The sequence below is a fragment of the Dermacentor albipictus genome, chromosome 9 (assembly GCF_038994185.2).
Source record: "Dermacentor albipictus isolate Rhodes 1998 colony chromosome 9, USDA_Dalb.pri_finalv2, whole genome shotgun sequence".
NCBI classification, from domain to species: Eukaryota; Metazoa; Arthropoda; class Arachnida; order Ixodida; family Ixodidae; genus Dermacentor; species Dermacentor albipictus.
Genome location: NC_091829.1, coordinates 11,947,995 through 11,961,946, shown reverse-complemented (window position 1 = coordinate 11,961,946; position 13,952 = coordinate 11,947,995). Strand labels below are relative to the sequence as shown.

At 47.1% G+C, this 13,952-nt stretch overlaps 1 protein-coding gene across 1 annotated transcript in view; it reads left to right on the top strand.

Moving 5' to 3' along the window:
- LOC135911128 (uncharacterized) overlaps positions 1-13,952 on the top strand; it is a 33,529-nt gene that overhangs the window by 17,943 nt on the left and 1,634 nt on the right. Inside the window, exons 9-21 of the mRNA XM_065443256.2 lie at positions 520-722; positions 2,149-2,370; positions 3,399-3,511; positions 4,935-5,139; positions 6,134-6,232; positions 6,318-6,395; positions 8,284-8,387; positions 9,006-9,064; positions 9,585-9,636; positions 9,733-9,800; positions 11,553-11,683; positions 12,296-12,346; positions 12,761-12,862. Coding sequence (XP_065299328.1) covers positions 520-722; positions 2,149-2,370; positions 3,399-3,511; positions 4,935-5,139; positions 6,134-6,232; positions 6,318-6,395; positions 8,284-8,387; positions 9,006-9,064; positions 9,585-9,636; positions 9,733-9,800; positions 11,553-11,683; positions 12,296-12,346; positions 12,761-12,862 — 1,487 coding nt within the window. The remainder of the gene's footprint in view (positions 1-519; positions 723-2,148; positions 2,371-3,398; positions 3,512-4,934; positions 5,140-6,133; positions 6,233-6,317; positions 6,396-8,283; positions 8,388-9,005; positions 9,065-9,584; positions 9,637-9,732; positions 9,801-11,552; positions 11,684-12,295; positions 12,347-12,760; positions 12,863-13,952) is intronic.

Genomic DNA, 13,952 nt, shown 5'->3' with positions numbered 1-13,952 from the left:
CGGTGCCACTGCTTCGCTAGCCATAGTTCATTCGGCGTCAAATATTCTGGACCCCAGTACTACACTCGCGCCCGCGCTACGATGCAATCACAGTGCAGCATATGTTGCCGTCCAAATGACCTCGCTCACAATGATGGATAAAGACGCTTACACTGAGTCCCTTTCAGAACTGACACAACCCCACGTATGAAAGCCAGCACCAATGACATGCTTGATCTCTCTCGAACACATGGGTGGCCGTGGACCACAGTTCGCGAAACACCGTGTTACGGTTCTGGTACGCGGTCACACTTGCGACCCGGTCACACTTACGACCGCATATGAGAACCGTAGAACCAATGCCAGCTCGACCAACGGACTGATTGACACTAGTATATAGTCGCATTATGCATCTGTTTTCATCCTTGTAACATAACATCGTATTCCGGTTGGTATAAAGTTGGGCTTTTCGTACATCCACTGGCTTGTTCGCTTTAGTAGTCGGCCCAGTTCATTCCTTTCGTTAATTCACCGCTGCAGAGGCGATAAGCGAGCGCGGCTGGGACCCCCTGGCCGAGCTGCAGGAGTCCACCGACCTGTCTGGCTGGCCCTTCACTGACCCCGTGCAGCAGCCGCTCATCTGGCGCGCCGCGGCCCGACTGCTGCGCCGCTTCAACCTGCCCGCACTGCTCTCCGTCGGGGTGGAGAAGCACCCGCACAAGCGCGGCGCCAGCGTACTCTCGGTGAGGCGCGCACCGGCACCCACTGTGTGGCACATTTCACTCCCGGTTGTGCGTGCGCTCGCAAACGACGGCGCGGTTTCGGAAAGGCACATAGAACGACGCCACATGGAAGTACGTGCGTATTAAAACGGAGAATACGAAGGCAAGCGACACAATAACTCAAGCTAAGGTGAGTTGAACTGAAGACGCGCAGGACAAAAGGGAGACAAGACAGGAACGTCGCTGAACTAGAAACGTCCTGGAAGTAGCGGGCGTGCAGCCTCATAGAAAGGAAAGGTACGAGAGATTGATGACAGTTATTGTCTGCAATTTTTTTTGAGCATACGATGGTTCTGAAACTTTTACTGTCAAATTAGTATATTTCAGAGCGGTGTGTAGTACATTCATTTTGTCCCCCTTAAGTGTTTCAATACGTGCTCTTAACAAAATAGTGATGTGTTTTGGTTGCTGAATTAGTGTTGTATGTGTTTTATGTGTCAGTATGTTGTATTAGTGTGTAATACATTCATTTTGTCCGCTTTAAGTGTCAATAGGTGCTGTTAACAAAATAGTGATGTGTTCTGGTTGCTGAATTAGTGTTGTATGCCTCGTTTATTATTTTTTTTATTTCAACACTTTCTTCTAATTGAGTTCCTTAAACATATGCTCCCTGAAGTCTACTTTAAGTGCCACAAACATAAGATTCGGCGCAGTGGATGCCAGGCAAGAAGTTTCTCCGTTCCCATGTACTTAGATCGGAACTCCTTTCTGTTAAACTTGCCTTTAGAGCTTGTCTCTCTCGTTCATCTCGCTGCCCCCCCCCTCCCCATGAAACTTTAAATCATGAAACAGCACCAACTTCTCCAATTTTCTTTCCTCTAAATATGGTCTATAAACGGAAAGTCTGTGCTATCGAAAGCGAAGAGAAATAAGCTCATTACGCACGTGGTCGCGCCTCGTTCAAGCTTTTGCACTTGGACCACATGTCGCTTTCAGAGTTCCACAACATCTGGCCGAGGTAGTTAACCTCGGCCAGACGTTGTGGAAATCTGAAAGGAACTTGAAACTGAGCATTCTTTCGCGACCCGAATGGTACGAGAGAAAACCACGCACGCGTGTAGCGCGACATCAATGACGTCGGCTGATGCCGTGGTGTCTCACTTTCTCGGCTAAAAAGCGACCCTTTTCTGCCGAAGCCACGAGGTGCATACACATGCTTAGGGGCCAGTATTCCACTGCGAAGAAGCCACATCAAGCGCCCGTGCAATGATACGCCGCAGACAGACATCCGCTCATGCAGCGCTTTGTTTCCATACAGGCGTTGTGCGCTATATTCCAAAACACCTGTAGAGCTGCGCTCAAATTTCTTATTAGGGAAATCGTCGGCGAATGTTTCCTTTTTTTTTTGGTTCTCGTTCCCACCCGATGTCGACCACCTCCGTCGCAGATCGGCCCTCCCGAACTGCTGCTGCCCCCGCGGGTGGGCAACCGGTCGCTGAAGTGGTACTACGGCGCCGTGATGCACGCGCTCGCCCCGTTCCGCGAGCGGCTCGTCATCCCGGTGTTCGCCGTCGAGGTGTCCGCGTTCGAGAGCCGCCTGGCCAACATGCTGCGCCCGCAGCCCAGGGTGGCCGTCGAGAAGCTCGCCGAGCACCCGGAGCTGGCCGAGGCGAGTCCCTCCAGGCCCGTGTTCCAGGACCCGCGCCTGGACGGCCGTAGTTTAAACCGTGCTATTGTGGACATTGTGAAGTTCGCCATCTTGTCTGTCGGCTTTGATTGGCTCTTACGACAGCTCTGGTGGGGGCGCTTAACGGTGTTATATTTTCAGTAGAGAAACTTCGCACGTTTCTTTTTCTGCCATGAAATGAGTTTGACAAATCAGTTCAGAGTTATACGGATTTGTAGCACGATGTTAAAAGGATAATGAAATAAAACTGGTGAAGCAGCATTTATTTCACGAAGAAATTCAATGTTCAATGCAACCTCTGCACTATCGGCGGTCGACTAAAATCTACCAATTTATAATGAGTCACGTTACGTCACAGCAGCCGGTACCGCATGCATTTTCACAATGGCGTTGCCGATATTTTCGGATGTTTACGTTATTTTCTTTTACGAAAACTCTTTTTTGGCAAATGTAACGCTTTGGACAGCGTGGGGAGCACTAAGCTGACACTTTAGCTTACCTTTATCTATATTTTCATTTATGATGTGTGGTGTTTAATGGCGCAATGGGCCAGGTATGACCAGAGAGCGCCATGAGACGTGACGATGAGGTGTCAATGAATTTCGAATGTAGTGGCGAAATGGTGTGCTAATTGTAGGTATTACGTGGCTGTAAAACTGCCTAAATATCTGTTGTTGTAAATCGTGTAGAAATATACATAACTATTCAAATAATGACAGTGACTAGTGGGCGCTATGACAAGCATAATTTCGTTAAGAATAGATGGTGCTATAAAACATATAGGTGACCGTAGCAATAGTGCTCCAAAAGGGCCCTTAAAGGCAAGGGCCGATAGGCGCATGCTACATATTGTCACGGGCGATGTCTCCAATCTTAGAGCATGTGAAGCAGATGGGCCGGTCGTCAGGGGGTGCGCCAATCGGCTTGATTGCGAGAACGTGGCGTGAAGGTTGTAACAAAATATGTTTGCGTTCAGTGCACCTCCGAAGCCCACCGTTCTCTTCCTGCAGTTTCTGAGCATTGCCCTCGAGAACATCACCCACGTGACCAAGTCCACGGAGTTCCTGGTCAAGGACGTCGAGTTTGTCAAAGAGCTCGTGACCGCCATCAAGGAGACGGCCCCGTGAGTCATTCCAATCGTACGCCAACCCTCGGCCGAAATTATGCAACGGTTTCCTAACGCAGTCATTGCGCTCTCGCTTTTAACCCGGGCACCTTGCCTATGTTATCACCAGAATCATCCTCTTTGGTGCAGTTGATAAGAATGGAATGGGGCCGAAAGAATCGTTGCGATGTGCTGCAGCCTGTGGCTCATGCCTAAGGCTAGAGCTGTCCAAGCTCGCAACGTTCCCGGCTGTTATACGGCAATTGTTCCGGAACGCCAGTTCCAGGAGCAACCCCTATTGGTGGTATAGTACCGGCATCGATGGCGGCATTACTAGTCGGCGTGTTGCTACGTGTGGTCCGGCGTTGCAGGTATCTGGCCAAGCGACCACGTGTCTGCGAGCACTGCTCGAGATTTGCGGACTGAAAAACTGCTTTGTCATGGTGTCAGGGCGCGGCTCCGCGTTCGTGAATAGTCACATGCGCCCCGTGCTGGTACTCTAGCTTGCCATGAACTAAGCCCGCTGACTGTGAACGCAGTTTGGAAGTGCCAGCCTGTGTAAACGCATTATACGTATTTGCCGCTTTGCCGGGGTGCTAACACATACACAGAGACTCGAGAAGCTAGCGATTTGTGGAGAAGCTGCTTTTAAAACATTTACCTTTCTTTGGAAAATTACCGCGAATTTTTTGTGAATGTCTTACCGTTTTCGTGGGCCGATCTCAATGATAGTGATGACCAATACAGCGGTAAAAACCGCACGGTGCCACGCGGTATCACCATCCAGTGGCAGCGCCGCTAGCAGTGGTACCGATGGGAGCGTTCTCGCATTCTCTCGTGGCAGCTACCGTTTTGAAATGACGTCATTGAGGGGCGCTGCACCGCTTGTCGAAGACGCTGCGCCGCTGGCGCCTGCGACCAGAGGCGGTCGCAGACGTTGCACAGGGTTCCCAAGTGATCGTTGGTGAAGTGGCGCTGGAAGGACCGGTTGGTTCCCGCGAACGGACAAGGTGCCGCCGCGGTGAGACGAGCGCCACCTGTTACACTTGTGGTGTGACACAGTGCCACGAATAACCACCTCCCAAATCTTGCTAAACGCATTCTTGGATAAAGGACTGGGTTGCTTCTTCATATTTATTTATTTATTTACTTATTATGAAGGTTACGTCGAGTTAGCCTCGACGTAATCCTTCATAGGTCTGTCTTTTTCTCGCGTCGTCCTCAACGGATTTATAATAGTTCAGCAGATCTAGACGTTGCTAACAGCGTGGCTGCTTCCGTCTAAATGACAAAAACATCTGGTCGGGCTATATTTGGTTGGTCTTTCGTTGTAGCACGTCGGCTATATAGTCTTTGACGGCTAGACTACCTAGTGCGGAGTGTGCAGGGAGGCCCACCTCGTTATTCGCGTGTCCACTGTACCCGTCGCGTGATCTCGCAGGCACATCGTGCTCAACTACTTGGGATTCCGGGAGGTGGTGGCGGCGTCGCCTTTCCTGCCTTCCAAGCTGCAGGCCCTGAGCGCGCTGGGCAGGTCGCCGGCGCTGCGCAAGGAGATCTGCCTGAGCGCGGTCGCCGAGTCGCTCCCGGTCATGACCCTCTACGCCGGGTTCAACGCCTTCAGGCAGGGACTGCATGACTTCAAGGTCCGGGCCGCGCGCACGCTTCATTTACTTCATTAGGCTCGCGTTGGGGCTGAGTTGAAATAACGTTTGTTGGGGAGACACGGGTTTACGGGTCACATGGTAGGGGCGCGAACACGGACGGGAAAGTGCATCTAAAGTCTCGTTTATTTTATCGCCACGTAAACAAGTCCTTTAGGACCGCTTTCTCGTTCATTTTCGTGTTCCTATCTTATGTTAAAACTTTACACCGCTGTTTTCCAATAACTGCTTTTACCGACTTTATCAATCTTGAGTGAAACTACCTGGTACCGTATGCTTAATTCCCGCGCCTACACTGGTCAGTAGTACTGGCTGAACCTCCAGAAGCGAAGGGGCTCGTTCAGCTGCGATGGTAATTGCGAGACGGTGGATCCGCGGTTACAACAGGTGGCCTAAAAGTAAATTATTCAATCTTAAGTAGTGAATAGTAGTGAATTAATTAGCTAATACGTGATTATTATTACACGTTTTATCATACGTCCGTCACTAGCGATGCGTCGCCGAAAAGGACGACGTCGTCACGGCAATCTCATAAAATATCTGGCATTACATATTATAATTTGTTATAGGTTCTGGTATTGCAGTATTGTAGCAATTTGACGTTAGAGGTTTAAATTTGTGTTATAGAAATAACTAACTTTCATTGGAGAGATTCATAGCTTCTGCTGATACCAGATTTGCTGTAATGATGCTGTAAATGCCGTACGTGCTGGAATGAAGTGTCCAAACTTGTCCTTGATTTAGGAGCGTCTATGGGCTATAGTATAGGCCGAAAGCCAGCTTAGGTCGTGGTTATATAGAATAACTTGTAAATTTGGCCTAAGATAGAACATCTTTATTCACTATTGGCGTTTTTTCTTTCTTTTTTTTGTTGCCTAATCGAGTTACAATTACGGATGACGTCAGAATAAGAATGACTAATAAGTTATCCACAGGGAGTCTGATTTAGAAGGCTGTTTATCCCTTCTTTGATCAGGCTGCAAACGTCACCGGAGCCACAAAAGACGCTGTCTCGTCCTTAGTGAAGAAAATAAGCTGGATGGATGACGCGACGAAAACGAAGGTCTCAAAGAAGGTAAGGAACGAGATGTTTGACCCAAGGAAATCTGAACAGGGCTGAAACTGTGTGATGTTTTCCTTCCCGCTGCTTTGTACTCTAGATGCTGAGTAGCCACTTAAGAACCTTCCATCCTGGCTGGATATCGGACAAGTTCAAGGTTTTCGCCCAACATGAAAACGTGAGTGCGTTGGTTGATAACAAGCTAGTGCGCTGTTCTTGACAATTAGAACTGTCTCTATAAGGCTGCGCTGAAATGAAACACCGGTTTTTCGAAAATCACTGGAAATAGCTATTGAGACGGAATAACAATTACGTCCTCGTGAAAATTAGCACTTATTATTACCCAAATGAACTTACAGATGAGTGACTGGCTAGTTTCTATAGGTCCTTTCAATTAGCTAAATTCATAGGGGAGCCCATATTATTTGCGAATATTTTAATTGCAAATGAAAAAACTGAAGTTAACGTAAGCTATTCCGAGCGTTCACTTACAATTGTCACTGTTCGTGTTGGGACATAAACGTAGGGGCGTGGCGGCGGACATTCGAAAATTCGAATACGATTCGAATAACCTTTTCTGTTCGACTCGTACTTGATTCGAGGATTCGCGGTTCTAAATTGTTGGATATTTATTTTCTGTTTCAATATTTATTTTTCTTCGAACAACAGCAGCTACGACAGCGGCAACACCTATTGGTGACCCAGGGTTTGATGAAGACCGATTGTCGGCGAACTATTCCGAATGAGTCTGCCGCAGAAAAGCCGCGGTTCTTGCTTAGAGGCACCGGTTCCTGAGCAAACGCATTGGGCTGATCACTTCTAACCAATAATTCAGTAATCGATAATATGCCTCATTTTTAGGTAGCACTGTATTATTTGGCCCGTGTCACCATGTTTGATCCCCTTTAATATGTGTGTAGGTGTAGTAATCAAACGTGCAGCTGATGGCGTGATGTTCGTCTGCCTCATTGCGTTAATTTTCCCGGTGCACCAAGTAAACGAATACGCCCATAATTGCTAATGGCATTACATGGGTTCGTCGAATGATTGAGATTATATTTTTTCTCCTTAACCAAAGGGACTGCACGCGCGCTTTACATTTCATTTTGTTTAGAAACGAGAATTTCCTATTCGATTCGATATCCGGAGTTCGTTTCTATCGAATATTCGTATCCCGTTCGATTCGAAAATTTCGCTATTCGAAGATTCGGAGAGCAAATGCGGCCTGGTTGAGGTTATTATAGAAACCAAGACGTCATGTTATGACGGTTCGACGCGGTCGTTCTTTTTGCCAGATGTGTGGGTGGTAGTTTGGCTCTATATACGTATATAGCATCAATATGTCCTCCTTTCAACGGTATTTGCACTGCCATTTGCACAACTAAATTTTGCTTCAGGAAGGCATCCATCAAAAAACAAATAAAGGATGAGATATTTCTCTGTTCAAATTTATCTCTAGTTTGCATGTGTGAAGTGTGTGAATGTCCTAATGTGCGCACCTTGCAATCCACTGCTTTGTATACCAGAGCGAACGCGTGCACTGAATGGCGATGCGCTAATAAAGACCATGCCATATTTAAATGAATATGAGCTAGGCGCCGCTATAGGTGACACTTCTTATAGAAGTTTGCCTGATGACTATAGACACAAAGTGTGTTTTAATCAGCGTGAAGCTTAGTAAGTATGTAGTCTGCTCATTCATGTGTTATTTTTTTACTGGTATTTGTCATCGTGTCATCGTTTCAACATATATCTATATAAACCTATTAGTTTCCTGCATTCTTGGGCCAGTTGGCTCAATCGGCCACGTTTACAGTAAACGCTCTTATCACGCTGATGATTTTCAATTTGGAGGCGTTTCGAATGCGGCCGTGCCTCCAGTTAGAGAAACGCCGACGTGATTAAAGGCACGGTTTGTAGCGGTGATTACGACTCACGGAGTGCACTGATGTCAGCTTGTTCGATCCACGGGACATTGCGCTTTGCGCAACCTTAAAGAGGGAGGGGGGAGGGGGGGGGGGGGGACTTCGGCGCTAAGCAAACGGCGTCCGCTTTCCTTCGATCAGGTACCGATGGTGACCGAAAACGAGGGTCTCCGTTCGTACGCGACCATTCGGAAGGCGCTCTTCGAGAACACGTTGAAAACAGAAGCAGCCCACATCGACGAAAGGTAAGGCCGGGCCGCCATGGCAACGGTGATCATAGCAGACGTTAGCACATACCTACAACGAGGGACTGGCAAAGAAGCAGGCACAAGAACAATAAGAGGAGGGCGAGAGGTGGAGGAAATATTAGTCATATAATAAACAATTATTGCAGCTAGAGCGTTCGTACTTTAATATTTAGTCCAAAATGAAGAAATAAGAACATGTTGTTGAGCAGTTAGTCTATTGTAGGAAAAACAGGAGCAATGTAATCCTAAATTCATGATCTACATCATTGTCTAATTGTTATTTTGTTATGGTAACTTTTTTTTAACATGGTCTCGTAGTACTGCAATTGTGTTCTGTAAAAACTGAAGTCAGCTCTATGAAACATCACCATTATATTAATGGTGGTGCGAACTGTTTTGCACTAGGCAGTGGCGGCGCACAATTCCTGGAGTTACAAAACGGCATCTTGTTCAATTTACATCTGTTTATATCTGCTTATCTGTTTTAACTCTTAGCATAAATTTGTGTAGCTGAAATATAGGTGATGCAGTAAGGTTGTGTAGGTTCAGGATAAATGCGGAACAGAGCATTTGCTTCGTCGACTTGATGGTTCACAAAGCTTCCTTGACTTCCAGGTGGCTGGGTACCATCCTTGACCCGGAGTGTTCCGCTGACGCCCAAGGAACAAACATCTGTGAGTTCACGTACAGACGCTTCGTTATTCATCTTCGCAAAGGAGGTTATAAATTCTGGTCTGCTAATGACGTGCCGAAAGTGAAGCCGCACCGCCACCATCTTAGGAGGGACATGATTGCACATTAGCTTGCAGTGAAGAAAAAGGAGCTAATCGCTCTCATTCAATACACATTTAAAACGGTTAATTTTGCCATGCCGATACTTTCCCGATGTGTATGTTTGTATTAACGGTTTCAGGATGAAGCCTGAACGTCTTGACAAATTTTATGAGAAATCGTGTCGATACTCAGCACAAGGTATACTTTCTCCGGGAAAAACCAGCTGTTTTCTAATTAGCTTATCACTTATTACGTTAACAAAGCTAAATTACTTGATCGGTGTGTGGACTCCAGCCGGCTGTGCTGTATTTCAGAGGAAGTAGCGGAAAGCGCTGGCTTCACCTCTGGTGATAAGAAGCTGCGGCAACTTTAATTTCCTTAATTTTGCCTCTAATGGACGACAGTGTTTTGCTTTCGCAGACGCTCCGGTGTCCTTCTGGAACGTCTCGTATCCGTCTCACGACAACTTCCTGTGCGTACCTTTACATTGTGCAGCGTAGTTTGTGACGATTTACCTGCTGTATTTCTTTAATGCAACTAAGGCGTTAAATTCCTTTCCATGTTGTAGCATGATGCACATGCCGGACACTCTGCCCAAGATCTCTCGTTGCTTGGTGGCTCAGCTTCTGCGAGAAGGTATGGGCATGTTCTGATTGAATGGTTTATCTAGCTAATTCACCTGAAATTTACCTGAAAGGAGCATTGAAAAAGAAAAGTTGAATCATGTTAGATCGGTATATTAATTTTCAAAACCTTTTTTTTTCATTTCACTTTTGCAAAAAGAGATGAAAACCAAGCTTACCTTCAAATTTCGCGCCCTATATTGAGGTATGAGTGACGTCAGTCTGACTCCACGAATTTCGTGGCACTTTATTGCGATACCGAATATATGTTCACCCCAAGCGTACTTCTGCTGTCGCCATCGCCGTGATGTTCTCCATAATGTCCGTCGCCGCCGCCGTGATGTTCTGCATTAAGTCCTAGGGACATAAAATCGTCGCCGCGCACTGTATGTTGCATGTGCGAGTGACAGCGTGTGAGGGTGAGCCGGCAATCGTAAAGCCCCTTAAACTTCGTAAAGTACTGCCACGCTTTGAAGAATGCCGCCGCCTCCTCGCGCGCTTTGACCCGAGGCCGACGCCGCGTCACTATTGGCCTAATAGCATCACGTGGGCCCTCGCGCCGTGCATCAGCGCCATTTTTGCTCGAGAAGCGTCTACGGAGTGGCGAGGAGCGCATGTTGGCTCCGTTGCTATGCTCGAGCAGTGTAGACGGCGCCACGGTCGAGGAGGGAGCGTGAAAGAGAGGAGAAACGAGGAGTGAAAAGCGGAGGAGGAGAGTGTCGCTACTTTACGAAGTTTAAGGGGCTTTAGGCAATCGCGGCTCAATCTCGCGCACGCAAGAGAGGAAAGCGGAGAGGAAGCGCCAAGTCTTCGGTCGCGCTCAAGGTGCCGAGGGGGAGGGTAGGGAGGAGGGGGCGCTTTCGGCTCCGGGCGGTCGCGCGCGCCCGCCATGGCCGCTGTATCGTGAAAGCCATCTGCTACGTGGACAGGGTCCGCCACGGGCGCTGCGTTTTCGGGGCCCAGTTCGGGGTTGGAAGCGAGACGCAGCACGAAGGTCGATTCGCTCGCTGCTGCTGCCGCGCTTCCTCACTCCAGCGTTTCGACAGCGAGTTTTCGCGGTCATCGAGTGAGATGTGTTTGTTTGCCTGTGTGCGCGTGACACCATGCTTGTTAATTTAGCTAGTATGCCCATGTTTACAAGCTTATACGGCTGATAAAACGACTATCCTTACTTGGTATAGCTGTGTATGCGAATGTGCTAACGCAATCGATGCTACGCCTTTCGGGAGAAACCGCAACTTTTTTAACATCTGAGCCATCTATTTGTTAAGAAAGCGTCGACAGAAGTTGTGTGTCGAATTCCTGTTTACGTTATTTATTTATTTATTTATTTATTTATTTATTTATTTATTTATTTATTTATTTATTTATTTATTTATTTATTTATTTATTAGGTAAGCTGGCAGTGTCGGCAGGATCGTTACACTGCATGGTTGTGTTATTTGCTCCGGTGAAAGAAGTAATGGGACAAGGACAACGCAGTAAAGTGGCAGGCCGAGAGGGGATAGCAGAGAGGTAAGAGAAGGGGCAGCCATTTACAAATATGGAATAGAGCGACGCCGACAGCCATTGCTGGACGACTGAAAAAAAGTGCAGTGAATCTTGTACACGGGAGTTAACCGTGGTTTCTGCAAATGAACGAAGCAGAGCGCGCGTGCTGCTGTCGCATTCCCCTCGATGTGACGTAATGTCGAGGCGCAGTCCATACGTTTTAAGTTTTCGAACTATTCTTTTACACTGCACTCCCGCTCTCCCACGCCGACAGGGGCCGGCGACCATGCGAGTCCTTACTCGCAGCCCACGTGGTCTGACGCCACCAAGAAACACTTCAAGAACGTGCGCCAATGTTTCACCAAGCAGCTGTCCGAGACCGTCAGCCAGAACGCCTCGGAGACGGTATCCTGTCGTTATCGTAATAATCGTCCACCGTGACGCGTTTTGCTCACTGGTTTCGCGGTGTAATGGCACCTTCGACTGGTCTCATTTCGCAGTGGTCTCTGAGTGCTTCCAAGAGATGTTTATCTATTTACACATACTGCAGGCTTCTTTTTTTTAAGACATGGTAGGAGCTGGTGCATAGGAAATATCACGTACAAGGTTAAATGACTGAAATAAGTGCTACAACGAAATAGCAACAAGAGACACTTTTACGCAGAATGTAGGCGTAGGGCTACCATTGTCAAAGTATACGTTTATTAAAAATTCAAGTTACAGGGTTAAATAATTGAAAGAAACAATAAAGCAACAAAACAGAAACACAGCGATACTGGCACATAAATATGGCTAGGCATAGATCTCTACAAACGCATCATTTGATGAGCTGCATAGTGCGCCGTCGAGGCTGTTCAGTCGCTCCGTAGCTTGGAGGTAAAAAAAAAATGAATATTTAAAACAAAGCAGGAGGGATATAAACAGTACAGTGTCCAAGGGGTCAATGCGTCGCACATGACAGGCAAGTGATAGGCGCTTGAATTTGATTATGTATTTTGTTTCTTTTGCAACACGCAGGAGCTCCTTTCAGTGGTAGCAGACGCCGCTGCCATCAGCCCAAGCTTCAAGGTACTTCAGTGCGAGCACTTCCGCGACTGGGAGGAGGGGTGACTGTACCACCGGAAAAATTTTTCGATATTTTGTCACGTAGCTAACTCGTTGATCCTAGAATTTTGTGGTCCAGTGCGCACTTCGCAGTGCGGCTATGACACAGCAAGCCGGAGTCCATATTCGTAAAGGTATCTTACGCTATAGAATTGTTCGTAAGAGCAAATTCCAGCCAATTTTAAGGCCATCGGCCAGTGGCAAAGCGCACTGTCGGACGTAGATCGTTGTGAATTCGACCCCAGAATTCTAGGCCTGATGGCTCAATTGGTCAACCTACACGAAAAAAAAAAGTTAATTCCTTTGCCGTTTCCATGCTCCGAAAATAATTGCGGTTTGGAGTTCGTTTTATGAGGCCCCAATGTTCTCTTGCGACAGATCTACAAGCACTTCGTCAACCAGAAGAACATCGATGGCAAGAGCTTCGAGAAAACCTTCAACATGAACGTCGACCAGTTCTTCTTCGTTTCCTACGCGTCGGTGAGTGACGCCGGAGTTGCGTTGCGCGCGCTCGTGGGATGCAGCTGCGATCAAAGGCGCTGCGAGGGAAAAGATGGGTGCAATGAGTTTAACGAAAGTGTGGCCTCCGAGATCACAATGACAAGATGCGCCTCTGTGATCTCGGAGGCCACGAGAAAAACCAGCACCGCTTCTCCTCACCACCTAGGTAAATGACGTCAACAGATCAGCGCGTCTTTCGCTCACATTACTTGACTTTGTGGCGCGAACACACAATCTGCTAATGCGTGAGAAAAAACAAACAAAAAAACTGAGTGCGCGTGTGTGTGGGGGGGCGAAAGGGAAGCGGGAGCGCAAGAATAAATTGACGAGACTTTGCCGTCTCCAGTAAAGTTAAAAGAACCAGATAAGTCGTACATATGCGGCTACAGTGCGCAATAAATGACGGCATTAGCTGTTTGAAAGAACTAACGGAGAAATATCAAAACTATTGTTCGCGTAATGGCATGATGACATTGTGACATGCCATTAATATAATAATTGGACTGCAAGAACTTCGCTATTGGTCGTGCCATGGCATGCCAGTATCAGCAGCATGTTGCAGATGCGTAGTGGTCACGAAAGCTGCGAGGTGATCATTTTAAGTTTTACGAAATTTGGAAAAATCGTCTGCGGTAGATGGCATATGTCTTGTCCTTGAGTTAGATTATTCGAAGGGACGGACATTACTAGCTCGAGAAATCTAAACGCATATTCAAGTTATTAACATAAAATTATAGCCGGTGAGCGTATCCACTTAAAATGTATCTCCATTATGACACCAGTTTCGATATATTTCACAGAGTGTGGCACGAAATACATGGACATTCCAGTTACCTTTGTGCTTCAACGCATAAACAAGCGTATTGTTAAAAAAGTGGAACAACAGTGCATTTTTACGGCGAGTTTGATGGTGCATATGTCCAAACTGGTGCGATTCCAAAAATTCATTCTAAGTGGATACCTCGTGCAACCTCACCGGCTACAAATTGCAATCTGTTTCGTAAGACACCTACCTAATTGAGACATTAAATAGTAAATATTTGTTATTTAGTTTACTATGTGTTTCGAT